The sequence below is a fragment of the Crinia signifera genome, chromosome 7 (assembly GCF_055691185.1).
Source record: "Crinia signifera chromosome 7, ASM5569118v1, whole genome shotgun sequence".
NCBI classification, from domain to species: Eukaryota; Metazoa; Chordata; class Amphibia; order Anura; family Myobatrachidae; genus Crinia; species Crinia signifera.
The window spans coordinates 38,282,022-38,309,160 of NC_139223.1; the positions used below are offsets into that span (position 1 = coordinate 38,282,022).

A 27,139-nucleotide genomic window follows, 5' to 3' on the forward strand; every position below is an offset into this window, starting at 1 on the left:
CTCTTTAGCATGTCAGTTAGTTAATGCCCAACCTCCTAGTGGAGGTTGGGCATTATTCCTCTTTTTTGATTTGTGTGGGGTTAACCCCTTAAAGTTGTGCTGGGAACAACTTTACGGTTTGTGAGGAGGTCACTTGGTTGCTACAGGGTCGTTTGGCTTTGGTTTTGTTTGCGACAGAGTTGCTGGATTCAGTTTCATTATCTCAGTACTCCAGTGTCTATTTATCTGTTTACCCCATACTTGTGTTGCAATAGGGATTTGTACCTCTTGGACTTATCCTTGGCGGTCATCGTGGGCTTGTCACCACCTAACACCTGGCTGCACCGGAGCTTGGGCGGGCCTAACTCACCCTTTCAGCCGTGGCAGCTACAGGCGAAGCCTAGCATCCCACAGTCCATGGCCACCTGCCAGACGGAGCCAATATGGTCAGGCTAGAGGATAGGGCCACTGACCAGTCTGAGTTGGCACTAGGTTACCAGAGTCACTCCCTGTATCGTAACACCCGCTGCCACTCACTGGAGCTGCCGAAGCATCTGAGTCCCGCTGCTGTGACCACACTAAAAGGGAGAAGACCCGCTGAAATCCGGAAGTTTCTCCAGTAAGCGTCTTTCTCCTTTCCAGCACCACTCACCACCGCTCTTAGGCTGCATAGCTCTGCTTTCCAAATCTCCTGAGGAGAACTGCGCCTAAGCCGTTAATGGCTGCTCCTTTTTAACCCCTTTCTCCCGTGCACAGCCTGTTGTCCACTCTTCCCACGTGCAGGAAAACATTATTACAATGTTCATCAGGTTTCTAACTTAAAAAAATGGAGATCGGGCTCAGATGGTTATTAATTAAATAATTAGGGCAAAAAACAAAGTATTAAAAAGGCAGCTCCCAGTGGAAACCCACAGAGGGACCCAATGAAACAAGAATAGGTTGCTATTATTTAGAAATAAAAATTGTAGAGAGCACACTGAATTAAGCACATGATATTTATTAAAAAACATATCCATACTGTATTTTCGTTGGGCACGCTATTTCCAGCTGGCCTTAACGATAATATCGAACTCAACAATGTCTGAATTTATTTATGTAGTGTTGCTCTTAGTTCATCAGAAGGTTAGACTTATGCGTTCTGACAGCTTTTAGTATCATGCTCTCCACTACATCCCTTATGCCCTTTGATCCTTCCCCTTTTCTGTGGGCCATTACCCACTGTAGGATTTTCATTATGGTAATCTATACGGTGTTTATCTAAATAAATGAGAACACTCTAAGCTTTCTTTTTCTAATATGATTTATCTGTTATTATTATTTAAACGTTAGGAATTTATGTTGCCATTGCTTAATAATGCGTAGTAGGTGCAATTCTTACCAGGGAATATTGTTTCTTATGTTCTAAAGAGCAACAAACTCAGGATGTACTTATGTAAACGTCTGCATCTGATATAAATATGTAATTAAGGATTTTCACAATGTCCACTAAAAATAAATATAAAAATAACGTATTAAAATAATATACTAGTCAAATGAATGTCAAACGAATGTAAAACGGAGCATTTATAAAATATTTTAGAAATAATAGATTCTATCTGCCCTCTTGATGGGATTCGAACCAGGAGCTAAAATGTGCTTTCTGCTGGGAGTCCACATCCCTACCATTGAGCCACTGGCTTTGTATGTTACTAGAGAGAGCTTTAGAAATACATGAAGCTAATAAATGAAGTAACAATGAAAATAAAATAGATGAGTAGATTAGTAGATACATTGTAACCTTCAAAGTTGCCATTTTTATTACATTGTATATAATTGTAATGTTATGTGATATTGTGTATAATGAGAAAAAAAGTAAAATAATGGACTTTTATATAACGATATTTTCATGCCACACAAACTGGGCTCTTACCCTAATTAAAGGCGTGCTCTGAGTACAGATGTAATTAAAGTCTGGCCACAGATTGGTTGGTTCACGTTTAAAATGGGCAGCCAGACACGCTCCCACATATTCTGAGGAAACCGTCTGATCCCACGACGGAGAAACGCGTTAAGACCGGGAGGACCAACTGGCACCCACTTATACCCACCACTGGTTTCTACCATCTGCTTTCCACCTTCATCCCTCGGGGCTGTCACCTACAAGCGGAAGGGCGACCTGCGGCGAACCCTGACCGATCTGCACCATCAATGGGACCCCCGAGAGGTACCACTTGCAGTAGACCTCACCACAGAGTGCGGCAGGTATCCTGTCACTCCCGCCGTTGGCTCTCCCCAAGGGGCGTCACGGTGGTGGATGAGAAGGTGTTCGATCACAGCACCTGTATTGGACGTGCTCCCGGCTAATCACCATCATCTGCCGGTTGTAGCACAGGGTCATCTATACAAACAAGTGAGTTGTCCTGCAAGTTACTATTCAGCACCATACCGTTACCCTCTCCTCCCCCCTTCATCAGTCCACTCATCATAATTGCCCATAACCACATTTTATGGACTTTTTCAAGGACATTACAGTTGTCATTTGCCATACAAGCTCCCCGCAATTGGACATTCCATCTTCCTTTAGTGGGTAAGAGTCCCGGACTTTCACTTACACTACCTGAACTGTGTTGGGTTTCAGTGGCTTCCCAAATGTGGTTTTATTTTTACTTTATTTATAATCATTTATATTAAATATTATTGTGATATAAGCTTTTTTATTCAGTGCGCTCTCTACAATTATTATTTCGAAATAATAGTAACCTATTCTTGTTTCTAACGTGCCTCCCCTCAAAGCAGGGACATTGGGACAGTCTTTGCCATTAAACAAACAAAAAGAACAGAATGTCCCAAGGCATTGTAGGAGTCCTTGCTGCCTCACAGTTGATGGAGGATCACTGGAAACACCTCCTTTGTAAAGTACTGTATTCAAGAAAACAACAATGATGGCGCTTGACTCCAAATCATATGTGTAGATAAATCAATCGGTGTAGTGTTCATGTATCATAAAATGAAATTGAACACATTGGGTGACATTCTATGCTTTGAGATAAATGCGCATGTTTTTTTAGCGCACCACATCGCCGCTATTCGCACTTTTTAAAATCGCATTTTTCAGTCATAATTCGCATATTTAATGTGATGCGATTTGGAGGCTGAAAAGTTTGAAGTGGTGCGATTTGCGGCGAAGTGGTGTGATGTCTTTAGTCCTGAAAATGTGCGATTTTCATGTCTGAAAATCGCACGTTTGCAGGAAAGCGCAAATTAAAAAAAAAAAACGAGCGCGGGGTCCCCCGCCAGAGCATAACCAGCCCCGGGCTCATTGAGTCGGTGCTGGTGACATAAAATCAGGGTCCCCGACAAATAGGGGTCCCCTTGATTTCATGAAACCAGCACCAGGCTCAAGTTCCGGCGCTGGTTCCCAAAATACGGGGGACAAAATGACTAGGGGTCCCCCATATTTTAAGAACCAGCACCAGACCCAACCAGCCAGCAGGGTAATTCCACAGCCGGGGGACACTTATTATATAAGGTCCCGCGGCCAAAGCATTAACCCCCTGGCTGGTCAGCATGGGCAGGGGTCCTGGGGAAGTGGGGACCCCCCCAATGAAGGGGTCCCCCCCCTCCAGGACTTACCAGCCCATGCTGATAGTCCGGGGCTGTCCCCGATGCCCCTGGGCGGTGGGCATCGGGCTGATGGGCATTGGCGAGCTATGAGTCCCAGCAAGCCTACCCCGCATGCTGGGACTTGGAGAACCACAAGTCCCAGCATGCGGGGCATTAAAGGGCCCGCTGGCACTTGTATTTCTACAGTACAAAAAATAGTTAAAGAAAACACACTGACACCCTGAAAAATAAAAGTTTAATACACACATAACACACACACACTGATACTTACCTACCTTGAGCCCGTAGGTCGGTCCCTGGATCCTGGGTCTGGGCTCCGGGGCTCCAGGGCAGAAGAGTCCGGTTCCGGGGCCTTGGTCCTGGTTCCGGGGCTGGTCCGGGGTTCCGGGGCTCCTGGGCTGAAGAATCCGGGGTCCAGGATCCGAGGTAGTCCCCAGGGGTACCTAAGGAAGGAAATCCTACTCACCTGGTCCCCAGCGACGACCTCGGCATCCTCTCCGGCAGAAGCGCTGCTCCCATCTGGTACCCGGCTCACAGGACTTTCACAGGCGCAGAGATGTTTCTTCCTCGGCGTCTCTAGTCAGAATGATTTCTGGCCAATCAGGAGCCGAGAAAGTCGGCTCCTGATTGGCCAGAAATCATTCTGAATACAGACGCCGAGGAAGAAACATCTCTGCGCATCTAGAGCAGAGATGTTTCTTCCTCGGCGTCTGTATTCAGAATGATTTCTGGCCAATCAGGAGCCGACTTTCTCGGCTCCTGATTGGCCAGAAATCATTCTGACTAGAGACGCCGAGGAAGAAACATCTCTGCGCCTGTGAAAGTCCTGTGAGCCAGGTACCAGATGGGAGCAGCGCTTCTGCCGGAGAGGATGCCGAGGTCGTCACCGGGGACCAGGTGAGTAGGATTTCCTTCCTTAGGTACCCCTGGGGACTACCTCGGATCCTGGACCCCGGATTCTTCAGCCCAGGAGCCCCGGAACCCCGGACCAGCCCCGGAACCAGGACCAAGGCCCCGGAACCGGACTATTCTGCCCTGGAGCCCCGGAGCCCAGACCCAGGATCCAGGGACCGACCTACGGGCTCAAGGTAGGTAAGTATCAGTGTGTGTGTGTGTGTTATGTGTGTATTAAACTTTTATTTTTCAGGGTGTCAGTGTGTTTTCTTTAACTATTTTTTGTACTGTAGAACTACAAGTGCCAGCGGGCCCTTTAATGCCCAGCATGCTGGGACTTGTGGTTCTCCAAGTCCCAGCATGCGGGGTAGGCTTGCTGGGACTCATAGTTCGCCAGTAGAAAACAATAGTTTTTCTTTTTTTTTTTACACAATCCATCAGCCCGATGCCCAGCGCCCAGGGGCATCGGGGACAGCCCCGGACTATCAGCATGGGCTGGTAAGTCCTGGAGGGGGGGGACCCCTTCATTGGGGGGGTCCCCACTTCCCCAGGACCCCTGCCCATGCTGACTAGCCAGGGGGTTAATGCTTTGGCCGCGGGACCTTATATAATAAGTGTCCCCCGGCTGTGGCATTACCCTGCTGGCTGGTTGGGTCCGGTGCTGGTTCTTAAAATACGGGGGACCCCTAGTCATTTTGTCCCCCGTATTTTGGGAACCAGCGCCGGACCTTGAGCCTGGTGCTGGTTTCATGAAATCAAGGGGACCCCTATTTGTCGGGGACCCTGATTTTATGTCACCAGCACCGGCTCAATGAGCCCGGGGCTGGTTATGCTCTGGCGGGGGACCCCCGCGCTCGTTTTTTTTTATTTTAACCGTTTTTTGTTTTTTTTTTACACCAGAACCCTGCACAGAACATTGCGATCTGTGCAGGGTTCTGGCTAATTCGCCAAACAGAACCTGGTCTGAAATAAGTGCGAATATTAGTCACCTTAAAAGTGTGATTTGCGAAAACGCATTGCATTAAATAAGCGATTTGTATACTTTTCCTTACGAAAACACCTGGATGCGATAAAAATGTGAATTTATCACGCACTTTTGGTCAGCATGCATTAACGCACATAATATGCGATTTCTGTCCCTTAGCGCATCCTATTAAATATGTGTTTTGAAGGAAAAATGCGATATCGCCATTTTTTTTACTAATTAACGACAAAAAACGCAAATCTCATCCCATAGAATGTCACCCAATGTGTCAGAAACGTAATAATAAACAAATGATCAAAGTGAAGGGGGTGATAACTAGAAGAGATCTTGTGAGAACCCATGAGAACCAATCTTGTGACTGATCCATGCAGGCTTCTGCCAAATACGGTTAATAAGTTGTATATTCCAGGTATAGTTTCCCAGCAATTAACGGCCGTATCCCACTAATTAGTGGACGAATATCATATACGGCTACTTAGTAAATATCGAATCACCATTCAAATTAATGGTGAGTTTCTACTCGTATTCTTTCGATGGCATATACATTCGTATTCGTACATACGAATACAAATGTGCCATGAACACGAATATGAATTTACGTAATTTTGGCATAGTTAATGCCGAAAATATATGTAGACAGTCATATTTTCATACGACTGCCTACGAATATGCCTAAAATAGGCATATTCGAATTAGTAAATTTCCCCCATTGTATCCATAAGTGGCACTAGTCCTGTGGCCATTATTTGCGTAGGGGGCATTATGCCCACATGGCATGGTGTGTCTACCTTTACCTAGTGCAGTGTGTCTAAGGAACTCTATTTGGTACAATGTATATAAGTGCTCGACCGGGCGTACATTATGCTGTATGCACAGTTGCTGAGATCAACCCCCAGAACATTTTTGGATAATTTTTGACCTAAATTAAAATATATATATATATATATATATATATATATATATATATATACTGTGTGTATATATATATATATATATATATACATACAGGATACGGTTGGACCGGCACTCCAAGCTGAAGGAGAGTACTGGCGCTGGTGCCCTCACAGCTGATGGTGCAGCAAATTGTAGGTACAGGATAGGTGCGGCACTCAGCTTTCTCAAAGAAAAACGACAATACAGTGTCTTGGTGATCGAACCAAGACACTGTATTGTCGTTTTTCTTTGAGAAAGCTGAGTGCCGCACCTATCCTGTACCTATATATATATATATATATATATATATATATATATATACATATATATATATATATATATACATATATATATATATATATATATACATATATATATATATATATATATATATATATATATATATATACAGTATATTTTATACACCCAGAAAATACTGTAACACAAGTTAGCTAGCAAAACTTTGGTTTCAGTATGTAATAAAAGACCTTTAATCCTACTTACCCCGTATGGGGCAGCTGGGTGGTTGATACAAGGGGCATGGCATCGCAACAGGAGGCAGTACAGGGGCATTGGCACGTGTTCGTGTCATTGCGGGTAGGGGGTGGGTGTGGCTTCTCAACTGCTTCCAAGATTACTGGCATTGTAAGCAGGGAACAGAGCTACATGGACAGGAGCAGTGGCATTAGTTTGCCCTAGTTGTCCGGAGGCAAAATAAACATTGGTGCCCCCAAATAGCTCAATCAGTAAGGTGTCTGTCTCCAGTAACACAGGTCTTGGGTTCTTATACAGGGTGTGTCACTTGAAAAAATTATTTTAGGAGGGGAGTCAGCTGAAGAAGAGATATAGATGGCTTTCAATTAACTGATTCAAACTCGCAGGGGAGGAGAGGTGCTCCGCTTGGGAGCAGGAGCCCTGCAGCAGATTACTCCATTGCCTCCCAGACTTATGCCTCTGGACAGGTGTCATGTCATCAGTCTCGCAGGAACATCCAGGTTAAATAATACAGCTTGCTGGGCTCCGAACACTCACAGCTCAGTGAGCAGGTCTGAATTGGGCCCATAGTGGAGTAATTTTCCAAAGCAACTAATCAGCATGTGGCTGTCATTTTTAAGACTGTGCTAGATAAAAGTCAGAAGCTGATTGGTTACTTTCCGCACCTTCTTCACTTTATCTCTTGCCTAGGCTTGATACATCTTCCCCAATATAAACTATTGGACCACCCTGAATGACATCAGCAGACATCAGACTATGACATGGTTATTATGCTATGTAGAAGAGCACTTGACCTTGGTAAATTCATCTTTCTTCTACAGGGCGACCTTTGCGTACAAACTGATGGCTGTAGCAAGGAACAGAGTCCTTTTGGGTTTCGTCATCCTTTTTCTGCTGAGCTTTCTAATTCACTGGAGCATACTTCAGGTGAGAGATGTCTTGCGTTGTATGGGTTAGCCGTACTTTAAACATCGGCTTTGGAGCTCTCTTATGCAGAGACATTATTTGAATAGGACCCTGAGTTCAGGGGGATAGGAAAGATCGGAAGTATACAAGAAGAAAGTATTGGCTTCATTCTTAGGGGCAGATGTACTGCTGTAAGCCTTAGAGAGTGATTAAGGGGGGGGTTTCAATGTTGACCTCTATTTCCGGCAGGGGAAATAGCGGCGGCCGCCTATTCAATGCTGCCGTTTCCGACAGAATTGAAGGTCGATTTTGACAACAGATCCGACTTTAAAACAGGTCAGATCTGTCTTGACGGAAACGGACATGAATTGTTGAATTCACAGCCGTTTCTCAGCAATCCACAGCCGTTTCCAGCTGACGTGCCCACTTTTCGCCACTCGACAGGCAGAACATTGAATTCTGCCTGTCGAGTTGCAGGCGAGCTGACCAAAAATGGCCCGGGATTCTGACTGTCGTGACGTTCCAACGGTCTGAGGGCCTTATTCTGGTTCACTTCTTCTGGCAAATTCCTTGTTAGATGGACAAAACCATGTGCACTTCAGATGGGGGTAGATGTGACTTGTGCAAAGAGAGTTAGATTTGGGTGGCGTTTTACTTCAAAGTAAGATCTATATTGCAGCGTAAAAATAAAGCAGCCAGTATTTACCCTGCACAGAAACAAAATAACTCACCCAAATCTAACTTTCTGCATATGTTACATCTGCCCCCCCTGCAGTGCACATGGTTTTGTCCATCTAAGAAAAAATTTGCCAGAAATAGTGAACCAGAATAAGGCCCTAGATTCCCCATTGAATACACTTGGTGTAAAGCAATAAAATGCCAACCAGTCAGCCTTAACTGCCATTTTTATACACAACCTGTAACATGGCAGTTAGAAGCTGACATCTCAACACTATCACCCCCGCTGGCACACCCCTCCTCATGACGAGTAACCCCACACACACTGTGACTTCCCCACTGCTGGTAATCACAGAGCAGCAGTGAGTCCCGAGGACCGACAACCCTCACCAGAAGAGCACCGATCACCGGACCCTTGGGAAGTGAGTATAAATTAGTTTTTTATGCAGGGGTCAGCAGGCTTTAACCCCTTCAGTGGCAATCCCGAGAATTTTCCGCGCTGTGCCTCAAGCCCGGGAAAATTCTAGGGATTGCCACTGTTTACAGCTGGGCTGCGCTGCTGAGTTCAATCACTGATCTCTGGCAGCTTCAGCGCTGCCCGGCTCCCTCCCCTCTGTGGCGCCTCCTCCTCTCTCCTCCTCCCCCCTCTTCTATGTGTTTTGTATTGAAGTCCCCGGCGCCGGCTTATGATAAGCCGGCTGCCGGGGACAGGGGCGCAGGTCCGGGCAGCCGCTGATTGACAGTGCAGCGGCGCTGCCCGGACCTGGGGAGAGAGTGTAGAGCGCTCCCCATAAAAAACTCGCCCAGTGGAGAGCGCTCCCAAAAAAAAAACCACCACTGAAGGGGTTAATCGCTGCCAGGTATTCTGCATGCACATTGTGGCCCATGTGCATGCGCAGTTAATCAGGCCTGATTAGGCCTGATGTGATTGTGCAGTGATGTGATTGTGTAGAGATGTGATTGTGTAGAGATGTGATTGTGCAGAGATGTGATTGTGTAGAGATGTGATTGTGCAGTGATGTGATTGTGTAGAGATGTGATTGTGCAGAGATGTGATTGTGCAGATATGTGATTGTGCAGAGATGTGATTGTGTAGAGATGTGATTGTGTAGAGATGTGATTGTGCAGAGATGTGATTGTGCAGAGATGTGATTGTGCAGAGATGTGATTGTGTACAGATGTGATTGTGCAGAGATGTGATTGTGCAGAGATGTGATTGTGTACAGATGTGATTGTGCAGAGATGTGATTGTGCAGAGATGTGATTGTGCAGAGATGTGATTGTGTAGAGATGTGATTGTGCAGAGATGTGATTGTGCAGAGATGTGATTGTGTACAGATGTGATTGTGCAGAGATGTGATTGTGTACAGATGTGATTGTGCAGAGATGTGATTGTGTACAGATGTGATTGTGTAGAGATGTGATTGTGTAGAGATGTGATTGTGCAGAGATGTGATTGTGCAGTGATGCGATTGTGCAGTGATGCGATTGTGCAGAGATGCGATTGTGTACAGATGTGATTGTGCAGAGATGTGATTGTGCAGAGATGTGATTGTGCAGAGATGTGATTGTGCAGAGATGTGATTGTGTAGAGATGTGATTGTGTAGAGATGTGATTGTGCAGAGATGTGATTGTGTAGAGATGTGATTGTGCAGAGATGCGATTGTGTACAGATGTGATTGTGCAGAGATGTGATTGTGCAGAGATGTGATTGTGTACAGATGTGATTGTGCAGAGATGTGATTGTGCAGAGATGTGATTGTGTACAGATGTGATTGTGCAGAGATGTGATTGTGCAGAGATGTGATTGTGCAGAGATGTGATTGTGTAGAGATGTGATTGTGTAGAGATGTGATTGTGTAGAGATGTGATTGTGCAGAGATGTGATTGTGTAGAGATGTGATTGTGCAGTGATGCGATTGTGCAGAGATGCGATTGTGCAGAGATGTGATTGTGAAGAGATGTGAGTGTGTAGAGATGTGATTGCGTATAGACAAATCAAGTCTAGTTTTCTTAGTACAGTTAATAACAAGTCTTTTATCTGGCATATCTATTGAAACCAGTGACCGACTCCATCCTAGATAAAAGACAACTGGACAGACGGGTTATGGTGATTTACTGCAGACTATTTCCACTACCAACACTTCTTTAGAGTTCTGTTTGACACCCAATACAAAAAAAATAGCTGACAACACTAATTGTCAGGGAAACAGTTCCATAGATTGAAGGCCGCCAAATCGGATCCGATTTCCACGGCAGCTCCCCAGGAAGGCTCAAATACGATTAGGCACTTGATGGGCCAAGTTTTGCATGTAATAAATCGCAAGGGAGCTGCAAGCAGAGGTAGCCAGGTGCCGGGTGGGGGAGGTGTCACAGAAAGCCAGGTAGGGGGAGCCAGGAGCCGATAGCCGAGCTGCAAAAAAAACCCATATAAACGAATGGGAAGCCAGGCTTGGATTCCCCCGGCCGCAGCTCTGCGTCCCCCTGTCGGTTCCCAGCATCCCCCTGCCCAGCTTTGGGCTGCACATAAGATTTAGCTTTTGTGCAGCCCATCTGACCTCGGACTCCGATCTAATGCGCACGAGACCGCGTCAAACACATGAGATTTGGTCCAAATCTCACTAGTGTATGGGGGCCTTAAGAAATGAGGCCACCGGTAAATGTATAATTTCCAGACTGTACCCTACCGCGCACAGCCATATCTTCTCTTTTTTAATTCACTGGTGGCCTCATTTGACATATATATTATATTGATCCCCAATTCAGTGAAGCAGAGAGAGGAGTTCATCCAATTTTTGTTTTTGAGCCTTCAATTAGTTGTCACAGGTAATACAGCAATATAGAAACGTCTCACATACATATATAAAATGTAAGCCCGCTCGAAGCAAAAGCTTTGAAAGCTAGTCTGCTGCCTTCTGTGTTTGTGCATGTGTAAGAAAGAGATGTAATTTCACTCTCTGCCAACAGAGGCAGTGTTTTGGAGACTCACGGACACTAGACATATATAGATGATATATACTCAACCCACACGGATCGAGACAAAGAAAAAGACAGAAAAAACTGTGCTTGAATAAATTACTTTCTTTTACTAAGATAGTAAACATACACAATATAAATTGACCCTACAATAAATACCATCCGGTACAGTATACATCAAAACAAATAATACATAGTTCAAATCTATAACAATCATGAATCTTTAGTAACTACACTGATCTGAGGATTAGTGTTCATTCTAGCACTCACCATCTTTGAAAACCCATGCAGTTCCTATTCCCTGCCTGGGGTGTTGCTGTCTGCTGTAGTGCTTCTAGCACAGTGTGGTTTGTATATCAGCACTGATATGCAAACCAGACCCGTGCTAGAAACACCACAGCAGACAGCGACACCCCAGGCAGGGAACAGGAACTGCATGGGTTTTCAAAGGTGGTGGGGGCTAGAGTGATCATTAATATTAGTTCTCTTGGATATATGCAATGTTAGTGGATCTTATTATGTACATTATTAAAAGTTAGTAGTAGGTTGGATAGCGGGATGTTATCCTGTTTGGGTAAACATTAGTGCATGCATACATTAAGCAATGTCCTGCTGGTATTAGTGATTGGTATAATATGCACAGTACTGCCATTGTAATTAAACAGTCAATCCATTTTTTTCAGAATAATTACCACTTCGATAGTAAATTAACCCCTATGTATCATTGTATGGACCATGCTATATAAAATGTACAGATGTGCAATAAATCTCTACCCCAACAAAACTCTAAAGTCAAATTCAACTTACTTTCACAGTATACAATCATTGTGGTTTTTACAGCAAATACTGTAAATACATGTAATATCTTTCTTTTTATATTGCAGGATTCTCTGAGACATGTGCTTGGACCGTGCATTGCCCCAGTCAAAGAGAATATTACTGTTCAGGAGGATAACGCAAGGAAGAGCGATCTGCAATCTCAGATAGATGCAGTGTTTAACAAAATTCACAGTCTCTTCCCCCATGTCCCATTTTCGTACCTTAATACAAGCACAAGTGGGAGACACAGTAAGGCTTCCATAGTGAACCCCAGGGCACAGTATTGTGTTGGAGAGGACTTGGTGGTACAGCTCGATATGTACAATTACTTGGGCAACAGGAAGACCTACGGAGGAGACTTCATTAGACCGAGATTGTTCTCCCAAGAGCTCGGAGCCTCTATGTCCGGGAGAGTGGAAGACTTCAACAATGGCTCATACCATGTCCACTTTCCTTTGTACTGGGCAGGCAAAGTTACAGTCTCCTCTCTGTTGTGGCACCCCAGCGAAGGGATCACAGCTCTTTGGAGATCGAGACATTCCAGTTTGGGAGTTATTGGTTTTCAGGGGCATTATGTAAGCCTTGGTAAGCAAGCCGTCTCTACCTGCGGCTTTCAGCTGGATACAACAGAAGAAGTCTGTGAGTACAAAGATGAAGTCTATGAAGAGGTATTTTACTGTATCAAACCACAGGGCCTCCCATGCGACTGTTTGACAGATATGAGAGCGGTGGATATTCATGCATCATTTCTTACTCCTGGAGAAAAGCAGCTATTCCAATGGTATCTATTCAGTCTTATTGTCTACAATATACTTTTAAGGATATGATGTATGATATACAGTAGTCTACAATATAATGGCAATCTCGGCATTACATAGCGGGTGTGTGGCTTTGATGGTCTATTCTTGAATTCATGCCCCCATCCGTGGCCTGTCACACTGCGTCATGCCCCACTCCTTCAGTTGCTGTACTGATATGGCTGCCTTTCCCAGAGTGGGCAGCTAACGAGTGGGCAGCTAACGAATGGGCAACTGTGATTCAGATGTGTCCTCATAAACTAGGGATAGGGAAACTTTGGCCCTCCAGCTGTTGTTGAACTACACATCCCAGCATACCCTGCTACAGATTTGCTTTTTGGCCATGCTAAAACTGCTGCAGGGCATGCTGGGACGTGTAGTTTAACAATGGCTGGAGGGTCAAAGGTTCCCCATTCCTTTCATAAACTGTTGCTAAAGTCATGGAGCCCCTCTCAAAAGGCCAGGTTCTGTGTTAGGTAATTGTCTTGACTGCACAAGCCTGAACAGTTCCTGCAAAGATGGAAGTAGTCTGGCATTAGCTTGATGCCATTTGGGGGCAGGGAGGGGGTATTGATGGCCATCCGTTTATATGCCATTTAGAGGGAGGGTAGAGGGCAGGATTTTCTCTTACAAGCTTCCACGTGCAAACTACCCAATAGTGTCAAAGTGATCCTATGCTGCCTCCTAGGGCTCAGGTCAGAGCCCAACGGCAGTAGAAGGCATCTGCCTGTAATACACCCCACCCACTGTAGCAGGGGCTGGCTGGCAACTTTTAGCCTAGGGGGCGAGTACAGAGCACCGGCCCAAAAAAGGGTGTGGTCGCTTAAAAGGGGGTGCGCCTATAAGCTGACTGGGGGTAAGGTGACAGAGGTGTGAGAGGGGGTTAGGTGACCAGGTGTGAGGGAACAAAGGGTTAGAGGGTGAGTTGCTGGGGGGGGGGGGGGGGGGGGTTGAAGGGGTGAGGTAATGGGGGGCGAGAGGGGGTGAGGTGGCCAAGGGTTACTTGAGAAGGGGGTGAGACGACAGAAGGCGACAGGGAGAGTGAGGTAACAGGAGAGGTACTGGCGGGAGAAGGGGGGAGGTGATGGGGACAAGAGGGAAAGAGATGACGGGGTTATGTGGTGAGGGGAAAGAGGAGTGGGTGGGGAGGTGAGACAAGTCTTGTAACCAGCATCAGCGATGAAATATGTCACACTGTTATGCCCCTTACACATTATGCTGTACACTGTAATGCCCTTTACACAATATGTCACACATTATAATGCCCCTTACACATTACACAACAGACCATAATACTCATTACACATTGTGCCACACACCATTATGTATATATGTGTATATATATATATATATATATATAGGAAGGAAAGTAGGGAGAGAGGCGCTTCATGGTGCATTAAACGAGTAACAGTTTAATGTAAAAGAGAAATTCTCCAAGGTAAAACAGAGTCCAAGACTCGTACCATAAAACAGAGCACTGTGGACTGGATACCACACGATTCAATATATAAAACCAAAGGCAAACTGCTCACGATCAACCAAGCACGGGTGTCCACAAACGACCTGCAGAAAGCTGCACCGCTGGCTTGCAATACAACGATCAGGGACGTCACGGACCACCGGTGGTAGAAAGCAGGAGCAGGATCAGCTGGAAAGGCACGTCGTAGGCCACGCCCTGACGCGTTTCGTCGTAAGACTTCGTCAGAGGGCGTGGCTACTACGCGTGCACGACCAGCCTATAACGGCGCCGGACCTGTCAATCAAAACCGGCCGGCGAATGGGGACCACCCCTATGTAACAGTACGGACAAAGTCAGCACTTCTGCCTATGTAACGAGCAGTGTAGAATTGCCACTTAGGCAAACAATCCACTCGACTACAGAACGAGTGGACTAAGTCCATATATAGATATAGATATAAACGGAGTAGACACCACTACAGACTAGCTGTGAAGTGATTTTTAGAATAGGTATCCACATGGTAAATTAACTAGTGGACTCCCGTGAGTAGATGAAACTGAGCAATTTTTACAAAAAAATACACACATACTGTATATTTATATGCTATAAAGCCCATAACAAGCCACAAAGATACAAATACATCTCAACAACATACAAATACAATCAAAAAATTAACAATTGGGTATAGAAAATGAATAAATAATTAAAAACATATATATGTCTATAATTGTCTATAATTGCTACTCGGTACAATCAAGAATGTACATATAAACACACCATTTTTAGTAATATTTTTAGTAATATTTAGAGTACATCAAAAAAGGAGAAGAAGAAAGAGAGTCCCCGCTATGTTCCAAAAGATTCACACAGAGACCCAAAATACTAAACAGTATTACAGTTAATACTGTTTAAGAGGTATATAGATGACATCGTCATCATCTGGGATGGTGACGAGTCTTCATTTTGCCATTTTGTCGACACCCTTAATGTCAACTCTTTCAATTTGAAATTTACTTCTGTTTTTCATGCCTCGAGAATTGAGTTTTTAGACCTAAAACTGGACGTAAGTGATTTTCCAAATAACAAAAAAATCCAAACGTCTATTTTTTTCAAACCTGTCGACGCAAATAGTTATTTGGATTACTCAAGCTGCCATCTAGGGGCCTGGAAGGATAATATTCCTTATTCTCAGTTCCTCCGTCTCAAGAGGAACTGTTCTGACCCGGCTCTCTTTGAGGAGCAAGCCAAAATATATGTCGACAGGTTTGAGAAGAGAGGATATCCGAGTAGGATTGTACAAGGGGGACTTCAAAGATCACGAGCCCTGGATAGGGGCACTTTGCTTAGTTCTAATTCCATTGTTGCTCATACCGAGTCATCTGGTACCGATACCCTGACCAATGTCCCTGTTAATACAACCAAATCCAGTGATACGTTCTTTGTTACACAGTATAACACGCAAGAAAAAGAACTTAATAGTATCCTCAGAAGGCATTGGAATGTGCTAAAACTTGATCCTATACTGGGGGGACACATCCCTGATGCCCCTAAAATGATTTATAGGCGGGCCAAAACAATCAAATCGATGGTGTCCAAGAGTCAGCTTGAACCCTTGGTTGATAAACGGTCCAACAGTAGCTTTCTAAGCATACGTGGTTCATACCCTTGTAATAGGTGTAAAGTTTGCCCTTCAATGAGAAAGGGTGACAGTATAGAGGGGTGTGACCTGAAGGTTAACAGTTTTATAAACTGTAACTCTACATCGGTTATATATATGCTTATGTGCGGATGTGGACTCAAGTATATAGGCAAAACAAAAAGATGCTTGAAAATACGTATACTTAAGCACATCCGCAACATTAAGCACTCTGTCCTGAATCATAGTGTCTCCCGACATTTTAAAGAGGCTCATAACTCTGACCCATCCAGTCTGTCGTTTAAAGGTATTGAGCTAGTGAAACATGGGAAGAGAGGTGGTGACCATAAGAAGCTTCTATTAAAGAGGGAAACTACTTGGATCTTGCGATTAAATACCTTAACTCCGCTAGGTCTCAATGAGGGTTATGAGATTACCCCATTTATTAATTGACCCTCCCTAAAATATGAATTGTGCTTCAGTATTTTGGGTCTCTGTGTGAATCTTTTGGAACATAGCGGGGACTCTCTTTCTTCTTCTCCTTTTTTGATGTACTCTAAATATTACTAAAAATGGTGTGTTTATATGTACATTCTTGATTGTACCGAGTAGCAATTATAGACATATATATGTTTTTAATTATTTATTCATTTTCTATACCCAATTGTTATAATTAATTTTTTTATTGTATTTGTATGTTGTTGAGATGTATTTGTATCTTTGTGGCTTGTTATGGGCTTTATAGCATATAAATATATGTGTGTATTTTTTTGTAAAAATTGCTCAGTTTCATCTACTCACAGGAGTCCACTAGTTAATTTACCATGTGGATACCTATTCTAAAAATCACTTCACAGCTAGTCTGTAGTGGTGTCTACTCCGTTTATATCTATATCTATATATGGACTTAGTCCACTCGTTCTGTAGTCGAGTGGATTGTTTGCCTAAGTGGCAATTCTACACTGCTCGTTACATAGGCAGAAGTGCTGACTTTGTCCGTACTGTTACATAGGGGCGGTCCCCATTCGCCGGCCGGTTTTGATTGACAGGTCCGGCGCCGTTATAGGCTGGTCGTGCACGCGTAGTAGCCACGCCCTCTGACGAAGTCTTACGACGAAACGCGTCAGGGCGTGGCCTACGACGTGCCTTTCCAGCTGATCCTGCTCCTGCTTTCTACCACCGGTGGTCCGTGACGTCCCTGATCGTTGTATTGCAAGCCAGCGGTGCAGCTTTCTGCAGGTCGTTTGTGGACACCCGTGCTTGGTTGATCGTGAGCAGTTTGCCTTTGGTTTTATATATTGAATCGTGTGGTATCCAGTCCACAGTGCTCTGTTTTATGGTACGAGTCTTGGACTCTGTTTTACCTTGGAGAATTTCTCTTTTACATTAAACTGTTACTCGTTTAATGCACCATGAAGCGCCTCTCTCCCTACTTTCCTTCCTAGATCTACATCCTCTGTGGGTTCCAGAGGCTCCACTATAGAGAGAGTGCGGCATTCCTACCCTGGTCTGTGGTGCCCAGTTCCCTTGAAAAAGGGCCATCTATTTACTGGTGACTTTGGACTGTATTTCAGCGCATGATCTTACATTTTTTCTCCCATATATATATATATATATATATATATATACATACACATACTGTATATATGTGGTATCCACAAATATATACACAAATATATCTATGTATGGAAATTCAGACAATTAGAAGGTGCTGAGTAGGCCACTAGGGATCGGGGGGGGGGGGGGGGGTCTGTGGACTGGGCACTGGTCCCACATCCAGATGTCTGGTGAGAGAGTGAGTGGCACAGTAACAGAGAGTGCATCGCAAGCGATGTGGTTAATGTCGGATCCGCGCTGACAGGACAAGTACCCTGGGCCAGATTAAGTGTTAGGCGGGACCTGGAGCACTTCAGATAGGGGGCCCCTCCCTTCTTCTTAGCATGCTCAGGTCCTATTTTATTTATATATATATATATATATAATTTTAGCTGTAGTAACAAACCCCCTTCCCTTAATCCAACTCTGTGGATACCTGCGTGTCGGTAGCAGGGCCCCTGCTCACCGGTTCGGCTCTTCACAGAAAGACTCTGCTTCGCTGCTGCAGCTCTTCGTTGCAGATGCAGAGCCTCAACTGTTGCAGCACTGCAGGTAGCGGAGAGGAGTCAGAGAAGGATGTCGCTTCGACACGCTGGCTCTTCCAAGTCAGCTGCTGTTCGGCACCCGCTCCCCTGACGCTGCTTAGCACTCTCTCACTTCTGCTTCTCGGCAACTCGCTCCCTTCCGTGTGACTGCCGCGGCTGCTGTACACTTCCTGCATTTTAAAGTGGCCCAATGCACTAGGTAAACGAAAGTGGCCCGGGGGGCACATGGCACCCTGGCCCAGCCCGCCCCTGTGCTGTAGTTACATTACATAAAGAAAATGCATCTCCTTCTATATCTGAACATGCCCCATTATTTGCATAAATAAAGCAAACTGGAAACAGAACTAATGCTGTATACACACGGTGAGATTCCCTTGCTATTCGACTTAAGATTTGAGTGCTATGCAATCTTCACTAACTCTGTACTATTTACATACAATTCATGCTATCTGCATTAGATTTCCACTATATAGTCATTGCTGCCCTGACTATCTGGGTTTGTGCTGTCCCGGGAGCGCGCATCGAAAGGTAAAAAACATGTGAGATCAGCATACGATCTGCTTACGATCAGCATACGATCTGCATGCGATTTTGACTATATAGTCAAAATCGAATGTCAAATCTCACAGTGTGTACACAGCATAAGATTACACGGATCAGTTTGATGTGTGACATTTATGTCTGTCCACTTTAACTCCGCCCAAGACTTAGTAAATAGTGCCATAGGTGTTTGAGGACACATCTGTAGCGGTCAGTGAAGGTAAAAATTTGGCATGTTGGCCTGATCATTAAACACCAGGGGCCAAATGTAATAGGGTGAGAGTTTCAGAAAGTGAGAGATTTTGGGCGAGTTTTCCCCTTTTTTTTGATTTTGCCATGCAATTGATTGCTGCTTTAAAAAACATGGGAAAACTCTCCCAAACTCTCTCACTTTCTGAAACTCTCACCCTATTACATTTGGCCCCAGATCTGTGCCCAATTTGGCCACAGAGGTTGAGATCGATGTATTGGTTGTGTCTGATTTTGTCTAATTTCTTTAAGGTCAAATATTGGTGTGGAGATTGCCCACAACATGCAGATAATGGTTACAAAATGTGAAAGTAAGTTGTACATATGTGATATAAGTTAGAGTAAATTAGGGTACTTGTTTCCTAGCACGGCGCCCATCGGGTCCCATCGCACACCTTAACTTAAGGTATGCGATGGGACCCGACCGACCCGATTTCGGGCTTTTTTGAGGTTTCCCGACAAATGTAAAATCGGGTCCATTGCATGCCATTATAATGACATGCGATGCAACCGACACGACCGACCCGATTTTACATTGTAAGCATTGTATGTAATGTTAAATTCCTATGTAACATCGGGTCCATTGTATGCCATTATAATGGCATACAATGCGACCAATGCGATGGACCCGATTTTACATAGGAACCAATGTTAAATGGCCCCCCATACCCAATTTTTGATTGTATATCCATGTGAAATGCCCCCCCATTGTTAACGCCACCCCACAATGAACGCCAACCTGAAGCGTGGCGAGCGCAGCGATCCCGCAAGGGGCGTTGGTACGCGTCCTCCGACCTTTTCATACCCCTACTATCCACGTCGGCGTGGAGTTGACTATATATAGCGTGGCGAGCACAGCGAGGCAAGCGGACGCGTAATACCTGTGAAGAAATGCGCGTCCGCTCACCAAGTTTCGGGCTCGGTGGCTCGCTGCGCTCGCCACACTATATAAAATCAACTCCATGCCAACGTGGATAGTGGGGGTATGAAAAGGTCGGAGGGCGCGTACCGCCACCCCTCGCGAGCTCGCTGCGCTAGCCACGCTTCAGGTTCACGTTGATCGTGGCGTGGCGTTAACAATGGGGGGGCATACAATGAAAAATGGGGCCTGGGGGGCATTTAACATTGGGGCCAATGTAAAATCGGGACTCAGTGACCATTTAACATTGTTTCCAATGTAAAAAATCGGGTCGGTCGGGTCAATCGCAATTTGGTTGCATGCGATGCGATTGGCCAGATTTTTGCAACCCGATTGCACACAATTAAAATCGGTGGCGCCGTGCTAGGAAACAAGTACCTAAATTAGTTTTTTACTATCTTCATTCCTTCCTAATTACTGTGGAGAAATCAGCTGTGACCTTAGTGGAGAAGCCAAGTGTTGGCTGTGTCCTGCTGCCTCCCCCATGAGTATTCTAACTAAATAAATAAATATTCCCCATACACTATGCGACTTCCCTGTGGAAGCAAGTCGCAGGCGATGTCTCTTGAACTGCCTGGGAACTTTCTTTTACATTCCCATTCCCCGGTCCCGGGAGACTGTCCGAGTCGGAGGTCATACATGCAGCACGTCTGATCTCCGATCGCATGCGCACAGAGCCTTTCATCAGATCAGATGTCAAATGCATGTGACAGGCCACTTTTCACATGATTTCACATCCCTGAATAGGGTGAAAAGTGGCCAAATCCCACTAGTGTATGGACCACTTTACTTTGATCCAGGATGTGGGTCCTTCCCCACTGCAGATGGGGTAGATGTAACATGTGCAGAAATCTAAATTGCAGTGTCAAAAATTAAACTAATGCAGCCAGTATTTACCCTGCACAGAAACAAAATAACTCACACAAATCTAACTCTCTCTGCACATTACATTTGCCCCCACCTGCAGTGCACATGGTTTTGCCCATTTCTAGAACAAATTTGTAATGCGATCAGATCTGAATAAGACCCATTGTATGAGACAGCGGGATGGTATTTGTAAAAGGTCACCCAACAGTGTGGGACAGCTCCTTCTCCCCCTGCACCTTGTGGAGGGTCCTTGTTGCATCCATCCAGGTGGGTGTAGATGAAGCAGTGAGCGTGTCTCAACTATCCACTGTATATAGGGTAGTTATATAGTATAATATAATATCTGCTGTCCTTGTCTCACACAAGTTGGCTCTTGTTAGTAAATTACAATTGCAGGAGCCCCTCAGCATGTGCGCCCGCCCCAGGGAGTGAAGAAATTGTGCGTGCCGAAGGAGTGGCTTAATATAAGGGGCGTGGTCTAGCAGGAAAACAATTACCTTACATCTCACTTTTGCAACCTGCATGTCCAGACATTGGTTACTGCAGGAATTGTCATTGTCCTCCCGCACTTAAGTTGGCCAGCTGAAGGCCACACAGTGACATAAAAATATAAAGGCCCACACAGTGACCTAGTACGCCTCACAGATCAAGGCCAAACAATGATAGGCTACTGAAATCATTATACACTATTTATCCGTGATGCCAATTACACATTACGCCGCACACTGTGATGAGAATTACACATTACGTCACACACTGTGATGACAATTACACATTACGCCGCACACCGTGATGACAATTACACATTATGTCGCACACCATGATGCTCATTAGACCCCACACTGTGATGCCCATTACACCCCACACTGTGATGGCAATTACACAATACTACCCACACCGTAATGCCCATTACACATTATGCCCCATAGCTGCCTACTGATGCTGTTTACTAATATGCCCCCACAGTGCCATATGTGCCCCCACAGTGCCACACATATATCCCACATAGTGCTCGGTATGCCCCCAGTGCCAAATATGCCCCCACAGTGAAACACATATATACCCGTACAGTGTCAGATATGCCCCCATAGACTTAGACACATATGCACTCACAGTGCCAGATATGCTCCCACAGTGCCACACATATATGCCCCCACAGTGCCACACATATATGCCCCCACAGTGCCAGATATGCCCCCACAGTGCCACACATATGGCCCCACATTGCCAAATATGCATCCACAGTGCCACACATATGCCCCCAAAGTGCCAAACCTGTGCCCCCAAAGTGCCAGAAGCAACAATTCACGACTGCCTCCGGGTCTCCCCATCCAATCCCCCGCCACTGCCGTAATCTCTACTGCTGCTGCTTCCCTGGGGAGGGGAGGGGAGGGGAGCGGAGTGCATCGCGCATCTCACCTTCCCCTTCCCTGTGTACCTGAGCCGTCAGCCAATCATACCTCGAGGACTGGCTCCTGATTGGCTGCCTGATTGGCTGCCGGCCCATGAGCTCTGATTGGCTGACAGCCCAGTGACATAGTGAGGGTAAGGAGAGATGCGCAATGCACTCCCCTTCCCTCCCCTGGGAAATCAACTGTGGCAGACGGAAAGAGGAGGAGGAGGAGGAAGGAAGCCAGTGGCGTGGGGGGAGCTGCCGGGCGCCCTGGCTGTTTAACAGAGGCGGACAAGCCATGCAGCGCCCCGGGCGGCTGCACGGCTTGTCCGCCGCTAGAAAAGGCCCTGCCCCTCAGTGTGGATTCCAGAAGGATGAGAGTATCCTGCAAAGTGGATGAGGGAGACAGAGATAATATTAATGGAGTGCTGGGTGTGTCAGAAAGACATGCTGCTGCTCTCCATATGTTTGAAACACATTGATGGAGACTGAGTGATATCCCATTCACCCCCTAAGCACTCAGAAACAGAAATAGTAAAGTAGTAATAAGTAGTGTATCAACAAGGGGGCCATTTAGCATTTGTGGGGTAGCCAGAATCGGGATTAGTAAGGGTAGCCCTGGGAACAACCCGCGACTAGCACGGGTGTGAATGGTTCATGGGTCAAATTCCCAGGAAAATTTGCTGGGATTTCAACCCTGCTAGCAAGCAGGGTTGCTCCTGGAGCCAGGCCAGGATACAGGCTGGTGTGAATGGTATCCTGGCTTGCTGTCGCTCTCAATCAATGGACACAGCGTGGTGTCCCCGGTGTCATCTGAAATGAAGCAGGTCAGGCCCAAGGAGAGGCAGAGGGGGAAGCTGCATGTCGCTGCCCTCCCCCCCCCCCACACACACACCACGCCGTTGCCTGTCACCGCCCCCCTTCGTCCGCCCACCGGACTATCTCTCCCCCTTCATACCAGAAAATGCAGGGACTAGGCTGGTGTGGAAGGGGCCAGCCCAGGAATGTCCCTGCATGATCCAGGGACCATTTTCCAGGGTAAGTCCCTGCATTTTCTGGTGTGAAAGAGGTATAGTTAGTTAGCCAAGATGTTGTGAGAGTTCTGTTTTTTTTTTTTTTTGGTTTGTTTAAAGCGGCCATTTACACTGCAAAACTACAGGTTCGTTTTTCCATATAAATGATTGCCACTTAAAAAAAACTGGAACAGGGCAAGTTACCCACAAAATAGTCAGGAGCGGCCAGATCATGGATGACAAAGTGATGGAGCACTTGGTGGTATAGATTTTTGTTAGCCATATAAATTATAGATGAGAGATACAGTAATGGTAGGAGGGAAGGGAAGGGAAGGGAGGGAAGAGGAACCTTCTGATGTATTGAGCTAATTTCCCTTTTTAAATAAAAGAACTACACTGTTTGTTTTATGGCTTATGTGGATAAAATTTAACCTCTTCCAATTTTAAACTTAAAACAGCCATTCATAAAGCACATTTTCCCAACAGAGACCACTTAATACATTACTTTACAAAAAGTAAATATGTTTTGGGATATTTCTTTTTAATTCCGTATCTGGTGTCTTCCCTTCTTCAGATTCATCATTAACTCCGAAACCAAAATGTCAGACCGGAATGGACTCTCCCATCCCAAGTGGATACTTTCTCAATAACAACTGGAACCCTGTTTACTGCAACATGATGACCTATACAACTGGTGAGGACTTCTCTAAATGCCTGCAAGGAAAGAGACTCTTCCTCATCGGAGACTCAACGTTACGCCAGTTCATCATGCACTTCACTGAGGGCATCAAAAGTAAGTTCTAAATAATGCACTGCTGCGACCGCATAGGATGACGCCACCCGACTCCTGCATCAGCGGGGACCTGGAGCTGACCGGTGGCAGGACTAGGCATCGGTGAGTAGCGCTCACCCTCCCACGCCCTGGCAGTAACGTCCATCCTCCCCACCCCCCGGCAGTAGCAGCACCACCGGGTCTGGGAACAATATGTAAGCAACACCCGACCCCCGGGCAGTACCGGTCGAGCGAGCACCCCTCGGGCAGTAGCGGTAGAGCGAGCACACACACCCCCGGGCGGTAGCGTTAGTGAGAGCACACCCGCCCGGGCAGTATCGGTAGCGCGAGCACCCCCCCCAGGCAGTAGTGGTAGCGCGAGCACACACCCCCCCCTTCCCGGGCGGTAGCGTTAGTGCGAGCACACACACCCCCCCTGGGCAGTAGCGGTAGTGCGAGCACCCCCCCTCCCCCCCAGGTACTTTATCACTTCTCCTCTCATCACTGCTTCATACATCTACCCCAGAATTTGCCCAATTCCCTGACAGATTGCCTATCAGCAGATGGAAGTATGTTGGGGATCGCGGTGCTGTTGTATAAATTATATTGGGCTAAATGTATCAAGCTTCAAAAAGTGATAAAGTGGTGATTGATTAACAACCAGCCAATCAGCTCCTGTCTGTCATTTTTCAAACCCAGGTTGTAACATGTCAGACAGGAGCTGATGGCTGGCTGTTTATCACTCTCCACGTTATAACTTTTTGAAGCTTGATACATCTGACCCTCGGTCTGAACACATGGAAGTTATGAGATATTTCCGATACTGCTCTAACCAAGTGCATGTTTTTTCTTTTATCTAAACAGTAGCAAACTATTTTCGTTACCGTGAAGGTGGATGGCACAGCTGGGAGAAGACACTTGAGGCTTTCAACATGGACAAAGAAATGTATATCTCATACAAAAGACATGGGTTCCCCTTAGAGAGTTTCATGTTCTACTACTTCAAGGAGGACATGTACACGAGTCGGCAAATCGACCAATTTGCCGGTGGAAAGGACACGATCATTGTTATTACAATGGGACAACACTTTAGACAGTTTCCTCTGAAACTTTACATTAAACGGGCTCTTAACATCCGTAGAGCTACAGAACGACTGTTCCTCCGGAGCCCGGACACTAAAGTCATCATCAAGACTGAGAACACGAGAGAACTCGCGGTCCCTGTTGAAAGAATTGGTGACTTTCATGGTTATTCACAGTATCTGGTGCTAAGGGAAGTTTTCCAGGGGATCAACGTTGGCTTTGTGGATGCTTGGGACATGACGGTGGCTTCAGCCACAGCGAAAGTACATCCTCCGGGAGCCACATTTGCAAGTATTATGAGCCTAACATTTACATTTGCTTGTTGATGAACGAGTTTGCCTAGGATGAAACTTTCAAGCAACAAACCCTTCCTGAGAGTCTCTTAGGTATGAGGAACATTTTAATGCTGGATATACACCAGAACAATTTGGGCTCAATTCCTCCAATTTCAATGCAATTTCAACCGATTGTATGTAAGGAGCATACTTGGGCAAGCGATTCCCATCTGATGCGTGTCCCCAATGGTCATTTGTTCGATTTGGAGATTTTACTTGCTGCGCTAAAGATTCATCATCTACATTGGATTGGGTGCAGATCGTGTGCTCCAACACATCGTGCGACAATTGTGCAATTGTTTCACAATCGTTCTGGTGTGTACCCTAAATAAGACGGTAGCACTGACGTAAGGGTTACGTCTCCAGTCGAACAAAGTTAGTCCTTGTTTTTTTTTTTTTTTTTTAAATTGAGTATTTTTTATTGATTTTGCAAATAAAAAAAAATTAAAAAAAAAAAAACAAAGAACATCCAAAAGAAACAAAACGGTGACACAGACAGTGGCATTGCAGGATATCAGTGGTTGTACAGTAGGGGTATACAATACCTAGAGCACTACAGAAATACGTAAGCATGTGTCCAGCGAAGTCTCGTAGAACATTATCAGGATAAATATACCCAACATCACTCCAGGCTAAAGGCAAATGTGCAATCATTCAGAAACCCGGAGGCGCCATCCGGGTCATTAGAAGCCGATGAATAGGAGGATACATGAATAAGAAGATATAGCATAGGATGTTCTTCACACACTACTATCCTGCAATATATATCATTTGGTTAGGAGAAAGGCCACTGCCCAAAATCAAATAAGCATATACCCAAATCGGGCCGTAGTAATTCTAATAAAGAAAAAACCCCAAAAGGACCCAAATCAACCCCCCAATAACCCCCCACCCTGTATGTCCCACCCCCAACCTGGGAATACCTGGAGCCCTAAACCTAACAGTTCCCCCACTAACCTACACTTACTAGCCTATAGTAACTACCCCCCCCCCCCCCCCACCTCCCAACATATGTATGATATTCAGTAAGGATATTTAAAGCAGGATCTACTGGGGGATATGATAATAGGATCTTAGAGAAGACAGAAATATGTCATCCCTTTCCCTTAAATATAGCACTGTAGCACAAACAGCAGTTATAACCAGTATGCAGGATATAACAGGTATAATAGTAAAGGAAGACCATATATATAAAAAAAAAAAAATAGAAACTAAACATCATAGCAGAATATAGGTACAGTAAACCATAATAGGAGATTTCAGTCAGGCCATTTCTCGGGTCCTCGGAGAGGTAAATCAAATATATTAAAGTCAGGAGAGGGACCAAAGCCTATATAGGTGATATTACAAGTATTAATAGTCGGAAACCAGGATCTTATCGTGTCCTGCAGCAGCAATAGTGAGAATCGATGGTGATCATTGCTACCAAAAGCAATCTCAGAGATGGAGCAACAAATGTCCACACTTGTACACAGGGTCTCAGCAGGACACATGGTCAGACCTGAGTCCGGATTATAGTCAGAAGGGGCCATCATGGCAGCGGGCACAGAAAGGCCATCAGTATCCACCGCACCTTTACACTCAGGAGCAGACGAAGAAGATGGGGCACCTCCCAGCACCCCATCCAACTGTGACAAGAGTCTGGCGGTTGAGGCAGAAATTGCTT

General features: G+C 45.5%; 1 protein-coding gene across 1 annotated transcript; it reads left to right on the plus strand.

Annotated features, from left to right (window-relative positions):
* Positions 1 to 422: 422 nt before the first annotated feature.
* LOC146021169 (NXPE family member 1-like) lies at positions 423 to 25,525 on the plus strand. Its single transcript, XM_083154969.1, has 6 exons — positions 423 to 598; positions 7,711 to 7,816; positions 12,335 to 13,050; positions 19,344 to 19,402; positions 23,858 to 24,076; positions 24,920 to 25,525. Exons 1-6 carry the CDS (start codon positions 423 to 425, stop codon positions 25,462 to 25,464), a joined length of 1,821 nt encoding a protein of 606 aa, XP_083011095.1. The 3' UTR covers positions 25,465 to 25,525.
* The last annotated feature ends 1,614 nt before the right edge of the window (positions 25,526 to 27,139 follow it).